Source organism: Xenopus laevis, chromosome 4S (genome assembly GCF_017654675.1).
Source record: "Xenopus laevis strain J_2021 chromosome 4S, Xenopus_laevis_v10.1, whole genome shotgun sequence".
In the NCBI taxonomy this organism is placed as follows: Eukaryota; Metazoa; Chordata; class Amphibia; order Anura; family Pipidae; genus Xenopus; species Xenopus laevis.
Genome location: NC_054378.1, coordinates 19400518 through 19421629, shown reverse-complemented (window position 1 = coordinate 19421629; position 21112 = coordinate 19400518). Strand labels below are relative to the sequence as shown.

General features: G+C 43.5%; 1 protein-coding gene across 3 annotated transcripts in view; it reads left to right on the top strand.

Annotated features, from left to right (window-relative positions):
• The window catches only part of LOC108715283 (F-actin-monooxygenase mical2-like), a 108498-nt gene extending 88316 nt beyond the window's left edge, over positions 1-20182 (top strand). For all 3 annotated transcript variants that reach the window (XM_041560996.1, XM_041560997.1, XM_041560998.1), the window contains 8 exons: positions 988-1067; positions 1463-2471; positions 7438-7517; positions 9956-10048; positions 10578-10671; positions 16442-16541; positions 18472-18545; positions 18801-20182. In XM_041560996.1, the coding sequence (XP_041416930.1) occupies positions 988-1067; positions 1463-2471; positions 7438-7517; positions 9956-10048; positions 10578-10671; positions 16442-16541; positions 18472-18545; positions 18801-19036 (1766 nt within the window). In that variant the 3' untranslated portion in view covers positions 19037-20182. The remainder of the gene's footprint in view (positions 1-987; positions 1068-1462; positions 2472-7437; positions 7518-9955; positions 10049-10577; positions 10672-16441; positions 16542-18471; positions 18546-18800) is intronic.
• Positions 20183-21112: the final 930 nt, after the last annotated feature.

Here is a 21112-nt window from a genome sequence, read left to right as displayed (position 1 = left end):
CTCCTGTCTCTTGTGTCTGTGCAAATCGGGGCTGCAGTTTATGCCTCTGTTCATGGGCAGGCACAGATTTGGCTGTTAAGTTATGATATTTTACATACTAAGAATATATATGAAGATTTTAGACAAACAGTCTAATAAGTCTCAAGGAAGATAATTGGATGGTGTGCACAGACCCCTGTAACATGGGGGGGGGGGGGGTATATGAAGAAGGAATGTTGCCAGCCAGTGCACCATTTATAGCAAACTAAAATATGTCCACAAGGGGGAGCTCAGTATCTACTAGAATTCCTCCCCCAGATAATTCAGTTTTGGAGCATCTGTAAGCAGTCTCCAGCAAAAGAATCTGAAATATGTTGCATGAAATAGTTTTTCTGCACCCTGGGAAAGGTCACGTCTGAAGGAGCCACTTGTATTTTCACGAGAGTTTATCTACAGCACCCAAGCATAGTTCCTGTGGCACAGTGAATGGAAGTGGCTTCTTCAAAGTATCGTTTCTGGTTGAGTGTGTTCTATAAAGAGCCAAACATGTGATACAATTGGAACGTTGGCTGTTTTGTGACTGTGGCCCCTGCTGACACACAAAATTGTTCAATTCATCCCCAACAAGTATCGGTGCAGTACTGAGCAGACAATGGAAGGAGGCTGGGAGTTGTATCTCAACAACATGTGTTGCCACCCTACCCTCTTTATTATTGGCCTGACACTGGGCCTAGGGATTTAATACCACTTGCTGGGTAGAATATACCTCCTGGAGGCTTTAAGCATTCAGAGGAACCCCCTAGTGGAGAAAACACAGTTAAATGTCTATTTTGCTGCTGATACAATGTAACTATGGCTAAGAAACATTGTTTCATAATGATATCCTGGGAGGGCCGAAGAGGCTCAGCTCTGGCTGTTCTGTATCACTGAATAAATACGTGGTCTTTATCTGTTAGATAGACAAACTCCTGTGTTGTTTCATTACTTGTTTCATTCTCCCCCTTTCAGCTTTTCCATTGATTATTGCCAAAAAGTCAACTCATGCCTCAAGGGAAAGTTACAGCCCGGGCAGTTCTCCAGACGAAGAGGTAATTTGTTATGGGTTCCACTGTTCTGCTTGATATAATGTATCACTTGGGTCTCAGACCTTACACATTAGATGAGATGACATCAAACTAGAAATTTGGCAGTATGTACAGATTCTATTTGATCCCCATTGAAACCAGCAGTCCTGCCCTGCTTTATGGCAGCTGAGATTCTAGCTATCTGTATAATAGAGCATTCTGTCCCAGTGGCTGCACAGATCCTATCTGATCCCCATTGGAAGCAGCAGTCCTGTCCTGTTTTATGGCAGCTCAGATTCTAGCTATCTGTAGAAGAGAGAATTCTGTCCCAGTGGCTGCACAGATCCTAGCTGATACCAGTAGTAATTTACAATCCTGAGGTACCTACTGTACATACATATTTTTTTAATTCATTGCAGGTTTTTGGGAGAAATGAGCCCAATGGGAATATGAAGTCTTCAAATCCTCTGGGCAGGGAGGAGAGGAACCCAGAAGTAATTTCCTATGTTCCTCATTATAAAGAGCAGCAGGACAGGACAGCACATAATGGCATTGGGTTGCCTGGAACTGCTGAGCAGCAGGTTCCAGATCACAACTGGGAGGTTAATACCTACAGGGAATATAATCAACATGGCTCAAGGGAATCTAAAGGTGCAGAGCAAACAGGCCACAGGTACCACGGAGACCCCATGAATTTAGAGGTGACCAGTACCAAAAACCCAACACTGAAAAAGTTGGTACTTTCTAAGGAGGAGAAATCCGATCTTCTGGAGTGGAGCTGCTCAGAACCCAGAGCTCCTGTGGGGAGCAGAACAGAACGAACATCTTCACAGACCAATTGCAATCCAAGTGGAGAAACCGAGAACAAAAAATCCACTTTCGCTATTTTGTCTAATGCAATCAAAAGATCATTCACAAAATCAATCAGCTCTGCCCCAGAATCACCCAAGAAATCACCCCAAAAAGTCAGGCCCGAGTCACAGGGCAATTATTTTGACTTCCCCAGCTCAATTTTTAGAAGAGGTTGCAGCAATTTTGAATATGGCACCAATGGCACAGAGATGGATTGCTTGTCCTCCACAATGCATAGCAACACAATTAATTGTCAAGATGAAGGAAGAGTATGGGAGAGTAGGCATTCCCAAAAAATCCACCATGACCCCTCAAGTGTTAGACTTGATGACATACCCAGAATGTTGGCCAACGTCAGTATTAAAGAGAACCAGAATGATGGCACAAGTCGCATTGCATCTTATAGAAGCAGGAAAAACTCTCTGTTTTCATCACTGCGGCTAAAGAGCAAGGCCTCAGAGGACTCCCTGCATGCCTCGTCCAATGAGACATGGAGTGTTTTTGGGAGCTTTAGAAGGAAACTGAGTGATAAAGAACCCAGAGTTGCTTCGAATCTTCCTTCTTCTGCACGGTCAGGTGAGAATTCAGAGCTGTTAAAGCTGTGCATGGGCCCTGGAATCCAAGAACCCCTGTCTGATCCTTCCAGTGGGTTGTCTTCTCTATATAACATAAATAGGTACTTAACCAATTACAATCCTTTAGAATAACCCCTAGGCTATTTGCTCACTGCCTGTACCTAGATTACTTGGCAACATGCTCGTATAGTCAGGGTTTAGGTTTTGGAGAGCTACTTTAACATTTCCAGATGCCGGTCCAGTTGGTTGGTAATAAATGGGCCAACCAACTGGACTGTATATGGGACCAGAAAAATGGCATCCCTAAAAGATTTCTGGTTAGAGATGGGTCAGATATTGGGAAAATCCTGTTGAGTAACACCCACTATTGCCCATGCATAGACCACTTATGTGATCTGATTATTGACTTCTGATCAGAGTTGCTTCGAATGTTCCTTCTTCTGCACGGTCAGGTGAGAATTCAGAGCAGCTGTGCATGGGCCCTGGAATCCAAGAACCCCGGTCTGATCCTTCCAGTGGGTTGTCTTCTCTATATAATATAAATAGGAGCCTTACCAATTACAATCCTTTAGAATAACCCCTATCCTATTTGCTCACTGCCTGTACCTAGATTACTTGGCAACATGCTCATATAGTCAGGGTTTAGGTTTTGGAGAGCTACTTTAACATTTCCAGATGCCAGTCCAGTTGGTTGGTCATAAATGGGCCAACCAACTGGACTGTATATGGGACCAGAACAATGGCATCCCTAAAAGATTTCTGGTTAGAGCTGGGTCAGATATTGGGAAAATCCTGTTGAGTAACACCCACTATTGCCCATGCATAGACCACTTATGTGATCTGATTATTGACTTCTGATCAAACAATTCTTATTTGGCTCATTGCCTCTGGATTGTCCTAATGCCTGCCTTAAGCTGGCCATACATATGAAATCTGCTAGTTTGGCTGGTCTCCAAATGAACAGATCTTTGCTTGATGTAGCCATGTTGTGCTGGAGCTGATTGTTTGGCCCAAGATGAATAGTAGGCCTAAGCAGGCCACTGCATCAACTGGCCCATGCAGTCCTCGTCCAACAGTATATTTATATTATTAGACATTGATTAGATTGTTAGATCCCAGTATAGGCCTACATCTTATCAATGGTTTAAGGATTCCAGAAGCCAAGGCTGCCATCAGATGGGGACTCTAGGCAGGGGCCATCAGTGGCACTGGGGTTCCTAAGAGACTTGAAGGTCAGATATGAGTGCCGTGAAGAAATTAAGGCTTTAAGGATGTGGGATACTGGCAGAGTATGTAATGGTGCACAGCTGGGGTGGGATGGAAGAATGACTATATGTGAAATTCAGTTGACCTTTTCTAAAAAAAAACTTGAACACAGAACACTCTGGTCCCGGCTTATAGAGGGAAGCATGGAGTGAGTCTGTGACTCAAACAGTGGGTGGAACTAGATCAAAAACAGCAACACTCTTTCAGGGGAAGGACAGGGAGTCTGTGAGTGAAGCAGTGGGTGGGACTAGAAAACTCTGATGGCAGCTTACAGGGGAAGGGTCAATGAGTCTGTAACCCAAGCAGTGGGTGGAACTAGAACACTCTGATAGCAGCCTACATGGGAGGGGAAGGGATTATGTAACCCAGGCAGTGGGTGGGACTGAAACACACTGATGGCAGCTTACAGAGGGAAAGGCTAGGAGTCTGTCTTGAGTCTGTGACTCAAGTACAGGGTGGGACTAGAACAAAAACTACTGGCTCTAGACCAAGTCAGCAGACTATTGGTCCATGTATGGTTGTAAGCCTACAGGCAGGTATCTATGGAGTAAGTTTAAAAATCCAGTTGAATGTGGACCTCTTCAACCCCTTGATGCTGCCCTCCCCCAACAAACCTAACATGATCTGAACATCAGCCCAGGGACCTTAGGAAATGATTTAGTTATATGTAGGCAGCTTCACAGGTATTTTGGAGAAAGGGTTTAAATCTTCTTTTCTCTGGTAAAAAGAAAGGCAAAGCTAATCCTCAGATCATCATATTGTTATGGGAGAGCTTATGTAAATGTAATGCACAATATATCACTGCTCCGGCCTCGACTGTTATACGCGAGAAGCAATCTAATTGTTACGTTAAGTGCTTTAAGAACAAAACGCAGGGACCTTGCTGCACGGACCTTGTCACTTCTATCAATTATTCGCATGCAGAAGTAAAAAGGTCCATGCAGGTCGGCACAGTTGTTCCCACGGTAAAAGAGATAAAGCGACTGTAACTAAATGCTGGTAAATAAATGAAAAGGATTGTTGCAGTCATGCGGGGAGTTTGTTAAGAGTTTCTCTTTGTAAAAACAAGGTTTCAGAAGTTTTTTTTTGTTTTTCCATCTCCCAAGCAATTTATTTAATTGCAGTCACTTCCTTTCCATCAAAACTAATAATGTAATAATGGTAACCTGGAATGTCCTGACTATGTGGTTAATGTAGCGAAAGCTGCCTGCAATGAAACAAATAGGTGATCAGTAAAAGCCACCTTCTGATTGGCTGCAGTTATTTACTAGACTTTGTTGAAACCTTATTTTTTATAACATTACCACCCTCTTTTAGTTTTAGTACAAGATGGACACAATAGGACAAGATGTGGACAGTAGGACAAGATGTAGATAGTAGGGTAAGGTGATGACAGTAGGGCAAAATTATGACAGCATAACAAGATGGTGACAGTAGGACAAGGTGTGGACAGTACTACAAAATGTGGACAGTAGGGCAAGGTGATGACAGTAGTACAATATGGAAACAGTAGGTTAGGATAGAGACAGTAGGGCAGGATGGAGATAGTAGGACAAGATAGAGACAGTAGGACAAGATGATGACAGTAGAGCAAAATGGAGACAGTAGGGTAAGACGGAGACTGTAGGACAAGATGATGACAGTAGGGCAAGATTGGAACAGTAGAGAATGATGATAACAGTAGGACAAGATGGAGACAGCAGGGTAAGATGTAGATAGTAGGGCAAGATGATAGAGAGGCAATATGGTAACAGGGGGCAAAGATAAATAAAGGTAGGACTAAATGGTGAGAGTAGGTCAACATGGAGACACTAGGGAAAGATGAAGATGGCATGACAAGGTGGAGACAGTAGGGTTCAATAATGAGAAGAAGAACTAAATAGTGAGAGTAGGACAAGATAGAGTAAGTAGACCAAAATTGAGACACAAGAGAAAGTTGAAGAAAGCAAGCCAAGATGGTGACAGAAAGAAAAGTTGGAGATAGATGGGTAAGATGAAGGCCATTCAGTATGACAGTATGCCAAAGAAAAGTAGGACTAGATGGTGAGAGTAGGACAAGATAGAGTGCAGAGGCCAAGATGAAGACAGTACGACAAGATGGAGAGATGGTCACACAAGGACAAGATGGAGACAGTAGGGAAGGAAGAAGATAGTAGAAGAAGATTGAGATTGAGAAGGTGGAGACCGCAGGGAAAGATAAACAAAGTAAGAAATTATGGATATTGGAGACAGCAGGCAAGAAAGTGACTATAGAAATTTAGGGTCACAGTAGAGCAAAATGATTTGCCCCAGGCAGTAACCCATGGCAACCAATCAAATTGTTGCATTCATTGTTCTACCTGCAGCTGGCTGAAGAAAAAGTCAATCACTAAATGGTTGCTATGGCTTACTGCCCACGGGCAAATGAGTCCAGGCAAGGTCGGACTGGTCCAGACCCTCTCCCTACAGCTGTTACCTGTGCTTCTTTCTGACCTCCCCGCTGATCACAATTAGAAGTAACGCGCAAGAAGGGAAGCACTGGTAAAGAGGGTTTTAAGGAGGACAGAGGGGGATTTGCTGGGGCAGGGGACCCATAGGGATTTGCCGCTGGGTCAGGGGGGGACCTGATGTGGCAGCCCCAGTGGGCCCAGACCCCCCCAGTCCAACACTGAGCCCTAGTAGGACAAAACAATGGCCATACCTCTTTATATCAGTGATGGCCAAAAACCTGTTGCCCTTTAGTTGTTGTTCCAGTACAACACCCAGCCCCCAATGACAGCTGAATCCTAGTCCCACCACTTCTCTCTAGTGAGTTGAACATCACAAGCATGAAAAATAGGGATGCCAATTACGCCTGTGATGGGGTATTTTTTAGCCCCTATGTGGACTGTCTATTCGAGACTACAGGAGGTTCTGTTTGGCATGACAACTGTTTCATATTAAACCAAATGTTGCCTCCAACCTTGGAATTTAGAAATAAGCACCTGATTTGAGGCAACTGAGAACAACATCCAAGGGGTTGGGGAGCAACATGTTCCTCAAAATCCACTGGTTGGGGATCACTGCTCTGGAGGAGACATGTAGCATCATCTCATAACCAGCATTCCCTGCTTCCCCCTGTGCAACGGCGTGATATTCCCGTAATGTGACATTTGTTTGGACTGTGTGAGTGAAATATTTATGTAGCGCCGGTTGCGATAAAAACCTTGTTCCCCGGAATACTTCTAGATACATTGAGTGCGTGTGTTTGTACAATATCATCAGACAGCCCGACGCCACTCGTCTCACACTGAGCAGATGTCATGTAGTAAAAGCCGCCAGATGGTACAGAGAACACGAGGGTAATTTGTTTAAGAGTTGGCACGGGGGGCATTCCCTCTCCTTCCTTTAAACATTCAATTATGTCGGAGCGGCTAAGCCTTGCACAATTATTTATGAAACATGACGAACTTAAGACATGTATTTTTAATTAGAGACTTTGCCTTTATAAACTGTCAGGCTGCCTAATTGGTGTTTATGGACTCAGCCGTCCCGGCGTGATATCTACAGGAAAAATAAAATAGGGAGACGGAGGGGGGGCTGGGGGCGTAGCCTGGAGGCTTGGACTCAATCCAAAATTGGGCCTGTCTCAGACGTGTAGTTAATGGCAAGCCGGGCAGGTGCACTGATGGACAGGTTGTCTCTAATGAGAGCGCTTATGGCTTTCTGATTTGATATCATAGGTTTGGCGCTGAAGGAGGCAACAGAGAATTCCAGCTCATCGGAGGATGAACTAACATCCAACAACTCCTACTCCCGAAAGGTAAATATGAATTATATTTACGTCTGGGTTTTGCACTTTGCCAGCCATTAGTATTGTATATGAGCTCTATAGTCTGTTGCACTGGCACGGGGGAATGTATTTCCTGGGGCTCACACCTGCCTACACTTCCTTTCTGGGACTGATTACAGTATGTAGTGACTGTACCCCTTTAAAACTACCTGTAAAACACAGGGGGTCTAGGTACAGGGTATTTCAGGTACACAGAGGCCAAATCAGCCCATGAGAGGCCCTACCAGCCCACTAAATACTGACTTTCTATGGCACCTTATAGCAGCCCCTCTGGCATTTGCCAGAACCCACAGATTGCCAGTCCGGGCCTGGGGCTGTATTTAGGATCAGTATCACCCCCAACATACTGAAGTGACGTTACACACATGGGTGCATGTGACGTCACTTCCATTAAACGTCATTCCGAGTTTTCAGCAAAATGAGCCCTGTATCCCTCATCCCCTCCCCAGGTCTGCCACTGGTTAATGACCCCTATTTCCTAACATTTAAATATAGTAAACATCAGGGCATTAACTAGGGACCCCCAGGCCCTTTACCATGTCTGGGACCCTCCAGGCATTGCACGTGCCCCTCCTGCCATTCATGGACACCCCTGGGTCCTGCGCTCATCACTGATCCATTTAAAGTGGATGGAGGGACTGGAACAAGGAATAACTGCAGGACCAGTGCAGTAGTGGGTTGAATGGGACTGAGCAAACATTTACTGGGCCCCAGTCACTGAGCGTCCCGTTGCATTTTATAGGAACACAGAATCTAAAGCACAGGGCAGAAGTCCAGGTGTTTTCTCGCCCTGTTGATCCGTAACCAGTGGATTTCCACAAATAAGTTCCCATTGATGTCAGTTTGATTAATTCAGCTATTAAATAGACTATAAAATAATTCTGCCCCCCATATACACACATATACAGATTGTGAAGCTAAATGCCTCAGTGCTGGGGGGCCTACAAGGAAAGCACTTCCCAATCACTTTAAGTGTAACCTTGACATGTCTTAGAAGCCATCAGGAAAGCATTTAACATAATGTAACGTTTATGCGAGAAGACTATAGACTTGTCAGCATAAAAACAGAGCTTGTATAAAGATGGTAAAAGGGGGGGGCAACAATGTGCGAGGCAAACGCGGTTAATGCAGCACTGAAAGTTATGGCAACCAAGCACCGGGAGAAAAGAAAGGAGCACTGGCAACTCTTTATACAAAATAGCCCCATTGTTGTTTTAAAAGCACTTACTGTAGTTTTCCCCATCTTCAAGGATGGCTTGATAAATAACATTGTGCAAGATGTACAGAACCATCAACACATTCTTCTTTTCATCCATTGTGACGTCAGCTGCCTTTAATAATCCCTGTAATAAAGGGGTGATGCTTTCTTCTGCAGCGATGGAAAGTTTCGATGATTTTTTTAACCCCGAACACTTTGTGTATTGTGGCTTTGTGATGAAAGTGCATGCTGCTTCCCAGTTCCCTCAAGGCCCTTCGCAAATGCATCTTTCTTGGGTCTTCCCATTAGCAGCAAAGTAGGAAACAGGTGGAGTGTGTCTGTAGTAGGGCCTGGGAAATGGGGACGGAACAGGGAAAGTGGGGTTGTTGGCTTCTGTCCTCATTTGCTACACATATTCCTTGACAGTGCCAATTTAATAACCCACAACTCACAGCAGGATAAATATAGCACTAATTCCATGTTTAATACCCCGTGAGACACAGCAGCATAAATACAGTGCCAATTCCATGTATAATACCCAATAAATACAAGGCCAGTTCTATGTATACTATCCATAACCTACAGCAGGATAAATACAGAACCAGTTCCATGTATAATATCCATAAACAACAGCAGGATAAATACAGGGCCAATTCCATGAATAATACCCCATAAATACAAGGCCAGTTCTATGTATATTATCCATAACCTACAGCAGGATAAATACAGGGCCAATTCTATGTATAATATCCCAGAACACACAGCAGGATAAATACAGAACCAGTTCCATGTATAATATCCATAAACAACAGCAGGATAAATACAGGGCCAATTCCATGTATAATACCCCAGAACCCACATCAGGATAAATATTCTTACCTGTCCTGGAACGCAAATGGCTTTTTGTGTAACATCTGGAGCTCTTAAGCAACGCCATCTATAGGCTACCAGCGCAATAGCACACGTGCACTGTCATTTAACAGGTAGTATCTCCCTCATGCCCATTGTCTCTAATTTTGTGGTTAGAATTAAATTTATTATGCTATTATTATAGACAAGAGTCTTCTTCAAGCATCACATGACCTATGAGGGACATAAATTTGTTTTAGGCACATTTCTTTTAAATGAAGAGAAGACAAAAGATGCTATATCTATGCTAAATACAGTGAAAATGGCTGCAATAGCATTCTGCCTTCTACTTTTCCACCAGGCCTCACGGGAGTTAAGGCACAGGAGGAAAATGGAACGAGAAGCCAAGAAGAAAGCAAAGCAAGAAGAGTTGAAAAGACTTCACAAAGCTCAGGTGAGGGGACATCCACTGGTATGTATCATAAGGGATAATGTACCCCCTACTGTAAATGAAAAGGATTAGTGATGTGCGGGTCGAGTTTTACCTGAACCGCAACTGACCCTAATCCGCCCTCCTTGAGCCTGCGCCCGCCCACGACTTTGGGGGTTCCTTTTATAGACCTGCGCCGATGATGTCACAAAAAGGGGTGGGGCGATAAGGCACATGTCTATAAAAAAAGGAAGCCGGCAGACAGACAGTGCAAGGTGGTGGACGAGGAGAGCAGGAAAAAGGGCTCAGCCTCAACCCGCCTGCCACCCGCAACTGGAGGTGCGAGGTCGGCCCGAACCTACCCGACCCGCACATCACTAATAAGGATATTAGAGGTTACTGAGGGGTTCTGTGACCATATAAAGGCACAAGGTTGCTGATATCATTCAAGTGGGGCATTTTAACAATTGCAGACAGTGTAACATCACTGATGTATCAGAAATAAACAGCGTTATTGTGTTAGGGAGATCCAGTAATTTTATTTTTCCTTTAGACGATACAGCGGCAGCTTCAGGAAACGGAAGAAAAACTGCGGGCGCTGGAGATTCAGGGAGTTAAGTTGGAGAAGGCTCTGCGCGGGGAATCAGGTATGGTGTCTTTATACGGCTCTGAGAGAAGAACCAAACTGCGTCTGTCCGGGTGTTATTCAACAGAATGCCCAGGCCTATATCTCAGCATGCTGGGAGCTTTATCAAAGACAATACACTGTTATTTCTGGAAGAAAGCCATTAATGTCTTATAGACAGGAGAGGCCTTTATCACCTGTGCTAGACTCAAACAAAGTAGTTAAACAATTTTAAGTGAACACCCTAAATATTATTATTTCTGCTGTTATATATAAGTGTATAATGTAATAGTGCCCACTAGCACTAGGAAATAGAGAAAACATTTTATATATGACACCAGTCGCTATTTATTTAGCCAAAATGAAAGCCCGTCCAACACCTTCTTCTATTGTCTGTCCTTATATATTAGGTACCTAGCTAATGCTACCAATCCCTATTTCTGTAGGAAAATGAGAGCAGAGCAGGCAGTAACCCTTCCAACACTTTCCTCTTGCTTCTGTCCCTATAGTATATATTAGGTACCTATCTAGTACTACCAATCCCTATTTCTGTAGGGAAATGAGAGCAGGGCAGGCAGTAACCCTTCCAACACTGTGTCTCAGTCCCTTACACCAATAATCATGGTAATACTTATGTTATCCCTGTCTGACCATAGAAGCACCTTAACCTGTACAGGGGTACTTAAGGGGTCTACATATATAGTTGTCGAGAAGTTAGGGGTCTAGACATTGCACAATGCACTGTGTCCCTTCCTTCTCTAATTGAATTAGCAGCACATTGGAGATTTAGCTGACCTGCCTTCAGAAACTATTATCTCTTCTAATCTTTGCACCTCATCCACCAAACCCTGTTACATTGCTCAATAAAAGGCATCAGCAGCTGAAATTTGCTGTAATATTAATGAGGGATACATGGAGGATGATATTTAGGCAGAAGGCCAGCTATTTATTGGATCAATGAGATGGTTTTAATGGTCTAATTTGTCTGTTCCGCACTGGAGTTTAATCCATCTGCATTTTCTTGTTTAAATCATAAATCAGTAAATTAAGGCTATTCCTTTCACTTCACTGTGTAATTATGAGCAAATGGGAATATTGAATGTGTGATTTTCATTGGAAAGTTCTGACCCACCCCCACCCCTGCACATAAATTGCCATTTTATATATTATTGAAAGATTATCATGATTCCCCTTAAAATACCCCAGGCTGAAAATACTTCACTCATGGCGAGTATAATAATTAAGAACAATCATTTACTAATTGAGTAAAGATTATTGGTTACTTGTGCGGCTGCTGTAATGGCTTTATGTGTTATTATGCAATCTGTATGGAGAATGGCCCCTGTCAGAATAAACTGCGGTTGTAACTCTTTTAGCAACAATGGATATACATATATATATATATTCATTCATACATATTGACATAATATACAGTGTTCACAAGTTATAGCACCAATTAATAAAAGTATTTCGATTGAAAATATGGTGCTTAAGTTACCCCGTAGTGAGGGGAAGTGACAGTTGGGTGCTGAGGGAAGTGACAGTAGGACAATCTGGTGACAGTAGGGCAAGATGGCGACAGTAGGGCAATTTGGAGACAACAGGGCAAGATGGAAACAATAGGGCAAGGAGGAGACAGTAGGGCAAGATTGAGGCAGTACGGCAAGGTGAAAACAGTAGGGCAAGATAAAAAAAGATGGAGAAAGTATGACAAGATAGTGACAGTAGGACAAGTGGAAACAGTAGGGCAAGATGGAAATTGTAGAGCAAGATGGAGACAGTAGTTCAAGATTTAGACAGTAGGACAAGATGGAGACAGTAAGGCAAGATGGAGAATAAAGGAACCAATGGATACAACAGAGCAAGATAGGGACAAGAGAAAGACACTTTGAAAATAAAAAAAACAGTAGAAAAAATGGAGGCAGTAGTGCAAGTTGGAGACTGTGAGGCAGGATAGAGAGAATTTGAAGAAGAGACAGTAGGAAACAATAGAGGCAGTAGGACAAGATGGAAACTGCAGAACAAGATGGATAATTTAGGACCCAATGCACAATGTAGGAGAAGGTGTAGACAGTAGGACAATATGGAGGTATCAGGAACCAATGGAAACAGTGAGGCAAAAAGGAGACAGTAGGGCAAGATGGAGACAGTAGGACAAGATGGAGACAGTAGGACAAGATGGAGACAGTAGGACAAGATGGAGATAGTAGGGCAAGATGGAGACAGTAAGGGATCACATTCACAATTTTGTCCTAGTGAATGGCAATATGAACAGCGATCAGCATGGCTTTATGAAGGATAGGTCATGTCAGACAAATTTGATTGCTTTTTATGATGAGGTAAGTAAGATGCTGGACAGTGGGGGGGGCAGTAAATGTGCCGAAATATCCAATGCACACTAACAGCCAACCATAGTCACTGGATCCATAGAACAAGGGTGTATAAAACTTCAAATTTATTCAAGACGTTCAAGTAAAAACAAGATATGAACACATGGATGTTGCAGGCAGGGGGATCATGGCTTGACGCATTTCGTGACTCAAACTGGTCACTTCCTATTTGGAAGTAAATGTGATCTATTTGGATTTTGCAAAAGCGTTTGATACCATGCCCCACAAACGACTGCTTTCTAAACTAAGGTCTGTTGGTCTTAATGAAGTTGTTTGCACATGGATAGGAAACTGGCTACAGGATCGAGTACAGAGGGGGTTGTTAATGGAACATTAACATTCTACATGGAGTAAGGTTTTAAGTGGGGTCCCTCAGGGCTTGGTATTGGGTCCACTTTTATTTAACTTGTTCATTAATGACTTAGGGGAGGGTGTTGTAAGTAATGTATCAGTGTTTGCAGATGACACAAAACTATCCAGCCCAATTAATTCCATCCAGGATGTGGCATCCTTGCAACAGGATCTTGACAAACTGGCAATCTGGGCAGCTAAGTGGCAAATGAGATTCAATGTTCAAAAATGTAAAGTCATGCACCTGGGATGTAAAAATATCCAAGCCACTTATACCCTTAATGGGACTGCACTAGGCAAATCCTTTATGGAAAAGGACATTGGAGTCCTTGTAGATAATAAACTTGGCTGTAGAAAGCAATGCCAGTCAGCAGCATCAAGGGCAAATAAGGTCTTGAGCTGTATTAAAAGGGGCATAGATTCACGGGAGGAGGGGGTCATTCTTCCACTTTATAGACCACTGGTGAGGCCCCATCTTGAATATGCTGTACAGTTTTGGTCTCCAGTACTCAAACAGGACATTATGGTACTAGAGAGGGTACAGAGAAGGGCAACTTAAAGGAAAACTATACCCCCCCCCAACAATGTAGGTCTCTATAAAAAGATATTGCATAAAACAGCTCATTTGTAAAATCCTGCTTCATGTAAATAAACAATTTTCATAATAATATACTTTTCTAGTAGTATGTGCCATTGGGTAATCATAAATCGAAAATTGCCATTTTAAAAAATAAGGGCCGCCCCCTGGGATCGTAGGATTCACTGTACTCACAAACATACCAACAAACCATACATGTTAGGTCACATGAGCCAATTAGCAGACAGAGTTGTGTCTTTTGCTTCCTCACTTCTTCCTGTTACAGTTAGAGTTGAAGTATTTCTGGTCAGGTGATCTCTGAGACAGCACACAGACCATCAAGGGCAATATTTACTTAAATATATATTCCAGTTTGGTAAGATTCTTTAATATGCCACTTAATATGATATGAACTATCTGTTGCTTAAGTGTTCATTTTGTGGGTATAGTTTTCCTTTAAGGCCCCCATGCTGATAAAAGCTGCCGACAGACCGAGACGGCAGCTTATTGGTCTGTGTGTGGGGCCATCCAACGGGCTTTCCCGATTGATATCTGTGCGTGTATGCAGACCAGCGATCCGCCCGCCCGTATCAGATGCATTGTGATCCGGTCCTCCTTGGGCCCTAGGGAAGGCAGGAACAGGTTGATGAGGGCGAAGAGTCAGACTGGATAAGGTGCAGAGCAGAACAGGACGGAGAGGGCGAAGATCAGGACTGGACTAGGCAGGATGAAGAGGGTGAAGACTCAGGACAGGAACAGACTGAATGGGACAGGACGGTGCGGGCGTAGATCAGATCAGATAGAGTGCAGAAGGAGACTAGAGCAGATAGCAGGAAAGGACTGGAGAGCCGGATAGCAAGAGAGGACTGGAAAAGGCAGGGCAAGATGCAGAGCGAGATGAGTGGGTACAAGGCAGGGTCAGAAAGCAAGAATCAGGAACAGGCGAGGCAAGGTAAGTACAAGGTCAAGTCAGGGAAAGGTACAGGGTAGAACAGGAAGCAGAAATCAGGAACAGGCAGGGGTCAGGTCAAGGCTGAAATAGGTTAAGGCAAGGTGAAAGGTAGAACTGGAGCAGAACTGGGAGGGAAAGACCAGACAGGAACAGAACAAGGAAGGATAAGGAGGAAAGGTTCAAGGTAGGACAGAACAAGGCAAGAAGGCAAAAGCTGGAACCATTAGCTCCCCTTAATTACAAATACTTGGGTTGCTACGGTCCTTTGTTTCGTTCCTGCCCACGCACCACAAAGGGTTAAGACTCTTTTCTTTATATCATTATGCATAAAAGGTCTGGCGGCTGGGCTCATTGTCCGATCCTTATTAGATCAGGCTTTGCCGCTATCTCAAGTGATACATTTCCAATTGGCGAGTAGGTAATGCTGGGATAATTAGGAAATGATCAGCTAAGAAATGAGCCTGTGAATAGGCAAATAGGAGGCGCGGGCTCATGACACAACTCTTCTATGACATTTATGCGATTCTGCCGGGATAATTATAGGAGTGAGGAATGAATAGGCCTTTTGTCGCCTTTTGTCGTTGTCGTTATTCATTAAGCAGGGAGCCGAATGAGTGTATGTGGGTGAAACAGAGTGCAGTGAAGTATCAGGGGCACAATGAGGCCGCACAATAGTCCCTATACACTGGCGCTGTATCTTGGAATCATCCCCAAAATGCCATTTATATAGAGTATGGTTTCCAGAGAGCGGGGTCACCGGGGCATCGCTGCGCAGCTCACAAGAAACCGATAACATCCATCTCCGTCTTTTTTATAATGTGGCTGCGCATTCAGTGTTATTTCTCTAGCAGAGTGAAAATACAGTGACTTTATTCCTGCTGTGCTTTCCCCTAGCTTCTATAACCCTGTTACTGACTCCGCTATCAGTTTCTGTAATGTACCCCCGACTGTAAATGATAAGGATATTAGAAGTCACTGAGGGGTTCTGTGACCATATAATGGCACAAGGCTGCAGGATGAGTAATACAGGGAACTCAGATTATAAGGGATAATGTACCTCCTACTGTAAATGATAAGGATATTAAAAGTCACTGAGTGGGTCTGTTACCATATAAAGGCACAAGGCTACAGGCTGAGTTATACAGGGAACTCTGAGTATCACTCATGTTTTATAAGGGATAATGTTCCCCCTACTGTAAATGATAAGGATATTAGACATCACTGAGGGGTTCTGTGACCATAAAAAGGCACAATGCTGCAGTCTTCCAATATCCTTATATTTTTATTGAGTACATCACCATAATATGTACTTAATGTACTTGTTACATTAGTGTTTTTACCCTCAAGGGGCCTGTCTGATGCTGAGGGACCCAGCCGTAAAACTCCCCCAGGTGGGGTAGAAATAAGATCAGTTATTCCTATGCTGGAACTGGAAACAATCTGAATGCTGAACATTTGTATAATGCGGTGCCGACCAGAACTCGTCGCTTCATACATTACAGGCATTTATTTCTTCCTACAGATTCGGGTGCACACAGTGAGTCACAGCTTCTACATGAATGGTTCCAAATCGCAGTGGAAAAGAATAAATTAAATCGTTATGAGGCTGAGCTCCTCTTCACGTAAGTTGAAATGCGGTGTATATATATATATATATATATATATATTTTAGCAGTAGGGATCAGACTGGGGAGGGGATGAATGTGGGAAATAAATGTAGGAAATTATTAATTGCCCAGATATGCAGCCGTCTGGCTTCCTGCATGCAGATCCCTTGATTGGCTTAAATTGATGTTTCCACCTGCATCTCATATTGCCATTAGCATAGCAGGACCCCAAAGGTTCACTCCGTTGGCAGCTAATGCTTTGTTGCCTTTAACTCAGGCCTGTAATCTGTTTTGACGCATGTTTTCTGGTAGGGAGAAATATATAAATATTCCACAGGAGCGCTGTCATTTAACTTCCCAGGCCAGAGAAAGACTTGTTCCAAGCTCATACGCAGTGGGTGTAATGAGAATTTGTTATCGGGCCTGCTATCAGGAAAATGGAAATTGACAGCAGGGGGATCAGTTTTAACTTTTCTATTTCCGGCATCAGCTCTGAACATGGGTAGTTTATGGGCAATCTCATACAGAGATTTGTAGACAGGAGTCGCCTAAATAATTGCAATTGGCCATTATACTTAGGGTTGTTGATTGATGTGTTTCACGTTGATGGTTTGGGCGGTCATCTTTAACTACTGGGATATGATCACTTTGGAGAAACATATCATTGATTGACCTAGATCGGACTCTAGACAAGCATTTGGTTATTCCCAGATTTGCTAATTGTAATTGCAATGTTAATAGGGCAGTTGTATATATTTAGTCAACCAGGGCCAATGGTACACCAGGAAAACAACAGGTAGACCCTGATGACCCAGGTCTGCTCCTGGGAAATGTAGATGTCCCTCTGCCACCCCACCAGTGCAAGCAAGGTGTGCAAGCAGGTGGGTGGGCAAGGAAACAGGTTGGCGTCGGTTTGAATTCTGTAAATGACTAGAGTGGGGGGCCTGAGATTTCAACTCTGGTGTGCCCTGGGCTGTGGTCAACCAATGTTTGTCTAATGTGTATAATATTAGCTGTTTCAATCAGTGGCGTAACTACCGGGGGAGCAGGGGGTGCAATTGGGCCAGGGCCCGCACCCCCGCAGGGCCCTCCGGCAGTCACACGCCCACTGCAGCGGCTGCATCGCCGCACGGGCGAGGGTGGGGGGCGGGGCCCGGCCCGCCCCCGGCCCGCCCCCACCTAGTTCCGTCTCTGGTTTCAATCAATGGAATTGGAGAACCCCAAACCAGACATTTTAGATCAGAACAAGTGTCACCTCCTTCCTGAATATTAGGAGAAATCAATCAATGAACATTATATATAGAGAACATAGAGCTTTCTACATGTAAGTGTTATGAGAGTTGGCCCTCAAGGTCAGGCTCTCTGGTGGGCTCTTGGAGGCCCATTCCAACAGTGATGATGGGCACAATATGCAGAACAGCAGAGAAGAGCAGCAGAACAGTGTGGAGAGAAGAGGAACGTATGACGAGGCGGAAGGGTGAGAGTGCGGGACATTATGAAAATATGGGAGAAAGTGAAGCACAAGGAAGGGGAGAAGTGGTGGAGAAAGAAGTTCAAAAGCTTCAAAATGCCAGTTTTTGGCAAATAGAAATCTAGGGGGGATGTGATGCTGGAATAAAGTTTGGTTATGGTGGGACCATGCTGATCCGACTATTGGAAAAAATGAGTGTTGCACTATATCGTTGCAAACTTTTTGCAACAAGGGCCAGATTTGGTTAGGTGAAAATGTGTGTGGGCCGACCATTCAGCCCGACATTCTTTGAACCATTAACATTAAATTACAGGAATCAAGTAATCATAGCAGTAATATTTGGGCACATTAGTGAAATGATCTGACACTTGGTCTATACTGCTATCTGTGTGCTGAAGGTGTTAGAAATTTTTCCCTTAAACTTATATTTGTTAGTAATTTAATGTGTCTTTATATTTAAATATAAACTAACAGGGCCAGAGAACTGGAGCTTGAAGATCAACAAGGAAGACTGGAGCAGATACTCAGAGAGAAGATGCTGACTGACCGTAAGTGACCACAAGGAAAACTTATTGTTATAGCTTCTCAAACAGACCAACACCACACAAGATCCCGTTTCCTTTTCATTGGCATATCTGTAAACTCCGCAATACATATGTAGCACATGTCTCGGGATGTCTCCTACCAGCATGAAGACTAAAAACTAAAAGACCCTTCACCTCCCTCATACTTTATTCTTTCTACACAAAAATAGCATGGATTGTAAGCACCTGAAAAATTAGTCTATCTTTATTTCAATCTAGCTGCACTGAAAGACGAAGCAGATAATGAGGAAGAGCAGGAGCTCTTTGCAGAGATGATGAAGATTATTGAGCAGAGGGACCAGCTGGTGACTTCTATAGAAGAACAAAGGGTCCAGGAGCGTTCGGTGGAATGGAACTTGCAAGGGCTTCAACTTTCTAAAGACCGTGAGCTAAAAATGAGCCTTATTCACAAGAAAAGATTGCCTACTTATAAGGAGTTATTTCCTGAAAACTAAAATGAGGGATTCGGGGGGGTCTGCAATCTTTGACTTGAAAAGTCTTCATAATGATAGAAGCTTGGGAGTCTGGGTAGAATTGGGCCAAGTTCCCCTGCCTTCTTTTGTCTATATCTACCAATGTGAATCCAGGAGACACCCTTGCGTTTGAGGTAAGATCTGGTCAAGGCCAACCGTTTGCCTTATTGGACTTCATTGGAACAAGAGTCAAGCACAATCAGGCCCGGATCTGTGGAAACGCCAATCCCCATTGCTCCTGTCCCACTGGAGGGGACAGGGAAGACCAATGGTAGTGGGCCTAGGGGCATCCCCTATGTAAATCCGGCCCTGAGCACAATGCAATTGTGTGTCTCTTAGTACTGCAGCATCGTTATTAGGCATACACCACGATGTACTTGAATGGATCCCTAATTAATGAAGAGGGGGATGGCCTCCACACAATCCACTGGTTGGAAATCAACCGCAACTAAGAGACAATGTAAAAGTCTTCTGGGAATTGTAGTTCATTAGCGACTGAACTTGGAAAGTTGAGAAGCTGGAAAACTAATCTTTACAAATTTATGAATGTAATTGTTTCATGCTGAACCTTAACTTAGTACCCCACCCCATAACATTAATATCAGTTTCAGTGATATATACAGTAAATTATGTATTATTCAGCTCTATTTAAGCTCAGTGGATAAGCTGCTGCACGTTTTGTTGTGCCTACTATGTTTGACATCAGTGTTAAGGCTGAGCTTCACTTAAGCCATTTCCAAGTTTGTATCATGTGACTATTTCTGATTTATTGTGTAATAATTGCACTGTGATTGCAAGCTTCGGGGAACAGTATTCGGCACCTGTGGCAGTTGAATGGGTGGAATTCAATGATAAAAAAAATAACAGATACATTTACATTTCTATCACTCCAGAAAATTGCATTGTATGAAGACCCAAACAGGAACCTTGGTGCACTGTATATTCCTGCATTGGCACTCCATGCTATTAAACTGGGCTGCTGTTTCTTAAGGTGAGGAACAATTGCCACAAAGACCTGCTCTCTGTGGCAATTTATGAGGAGTAAGAACTGAAGTGAAAGAGTAACTGAAGTTTATCACGGCACAAGTCACATGACTGAGGGCACCTAGAAAACATGTCAAATTTCAATACTAAATCTATAAAAAAAAATGTAATTGAAAAATGAATTGAAAATGGATTTCAGTGTAGTATTCTGCTGGAGCAGCACCATTAACTGATGGGAACACGTTTCCCCTTATCACAATCAGTTTAACTTGTGTGTTATTCTGGGGGCAAATGCATTGATGTTGGCCGCTGTGGGAGCTCCTTACAGAGGTGAATAAACGTTTACACCACTGCACTCCAAACTGGGCTGTATAGATTTACATAGCAGATAGGACAGACACAGTATAATCCAGGGGGGCAGCTATTGGCCCTTACTTCTGTACCCCATTATGCAGCTCTTTTAGCTAGGTTCCCCTAGACCCAGCACCCATCTCTGCCTATACCCTGCCAGCTTCTTGAGCCCCCCAACCTAAAAGAAACACGTGCTAATAAACAGCGATTCAGCCTATGACTCCTTCTATGTGCCCATTCTCTGTTTCACACTCCTCCCCCTACATAACACATTAGAACACAAAATAGAATTTGTGTGTTTTATTTTAATTTATGCTCTCAAAAGCAAATGAACTCGAACCAGGCAATAAGCCGCCGAGTTCAGAAAAAACACTGAAATTGTTTTAATTTATGCAATAAATATTATTGTGACATGTCATTTGTTCGTTGGAGAATCTCTGTGTTCCCTGGAAACAATGCTCTTGCTAAAAGGGTGCAGTTGCCCTGACAACCTAGTTAGTTGCTGGCTGCTACAAACAGATCCATAAGTAAGGACAAAAGAAAGTAGGAAGACTCCACTGACCGTGAGTCTGTTTGGGTTAAGAGTACAATGTGGCTGTGTCTGCTTGTGGGCTGTACCCTGCCCTTTTCACTATCCAATAAATGAGGGCTTTGTATGGAAGAAAGAGCGGCTGATGTCCTGACCGAAACATATGTTACACCTGTATTTGGTGAGGAGACAGG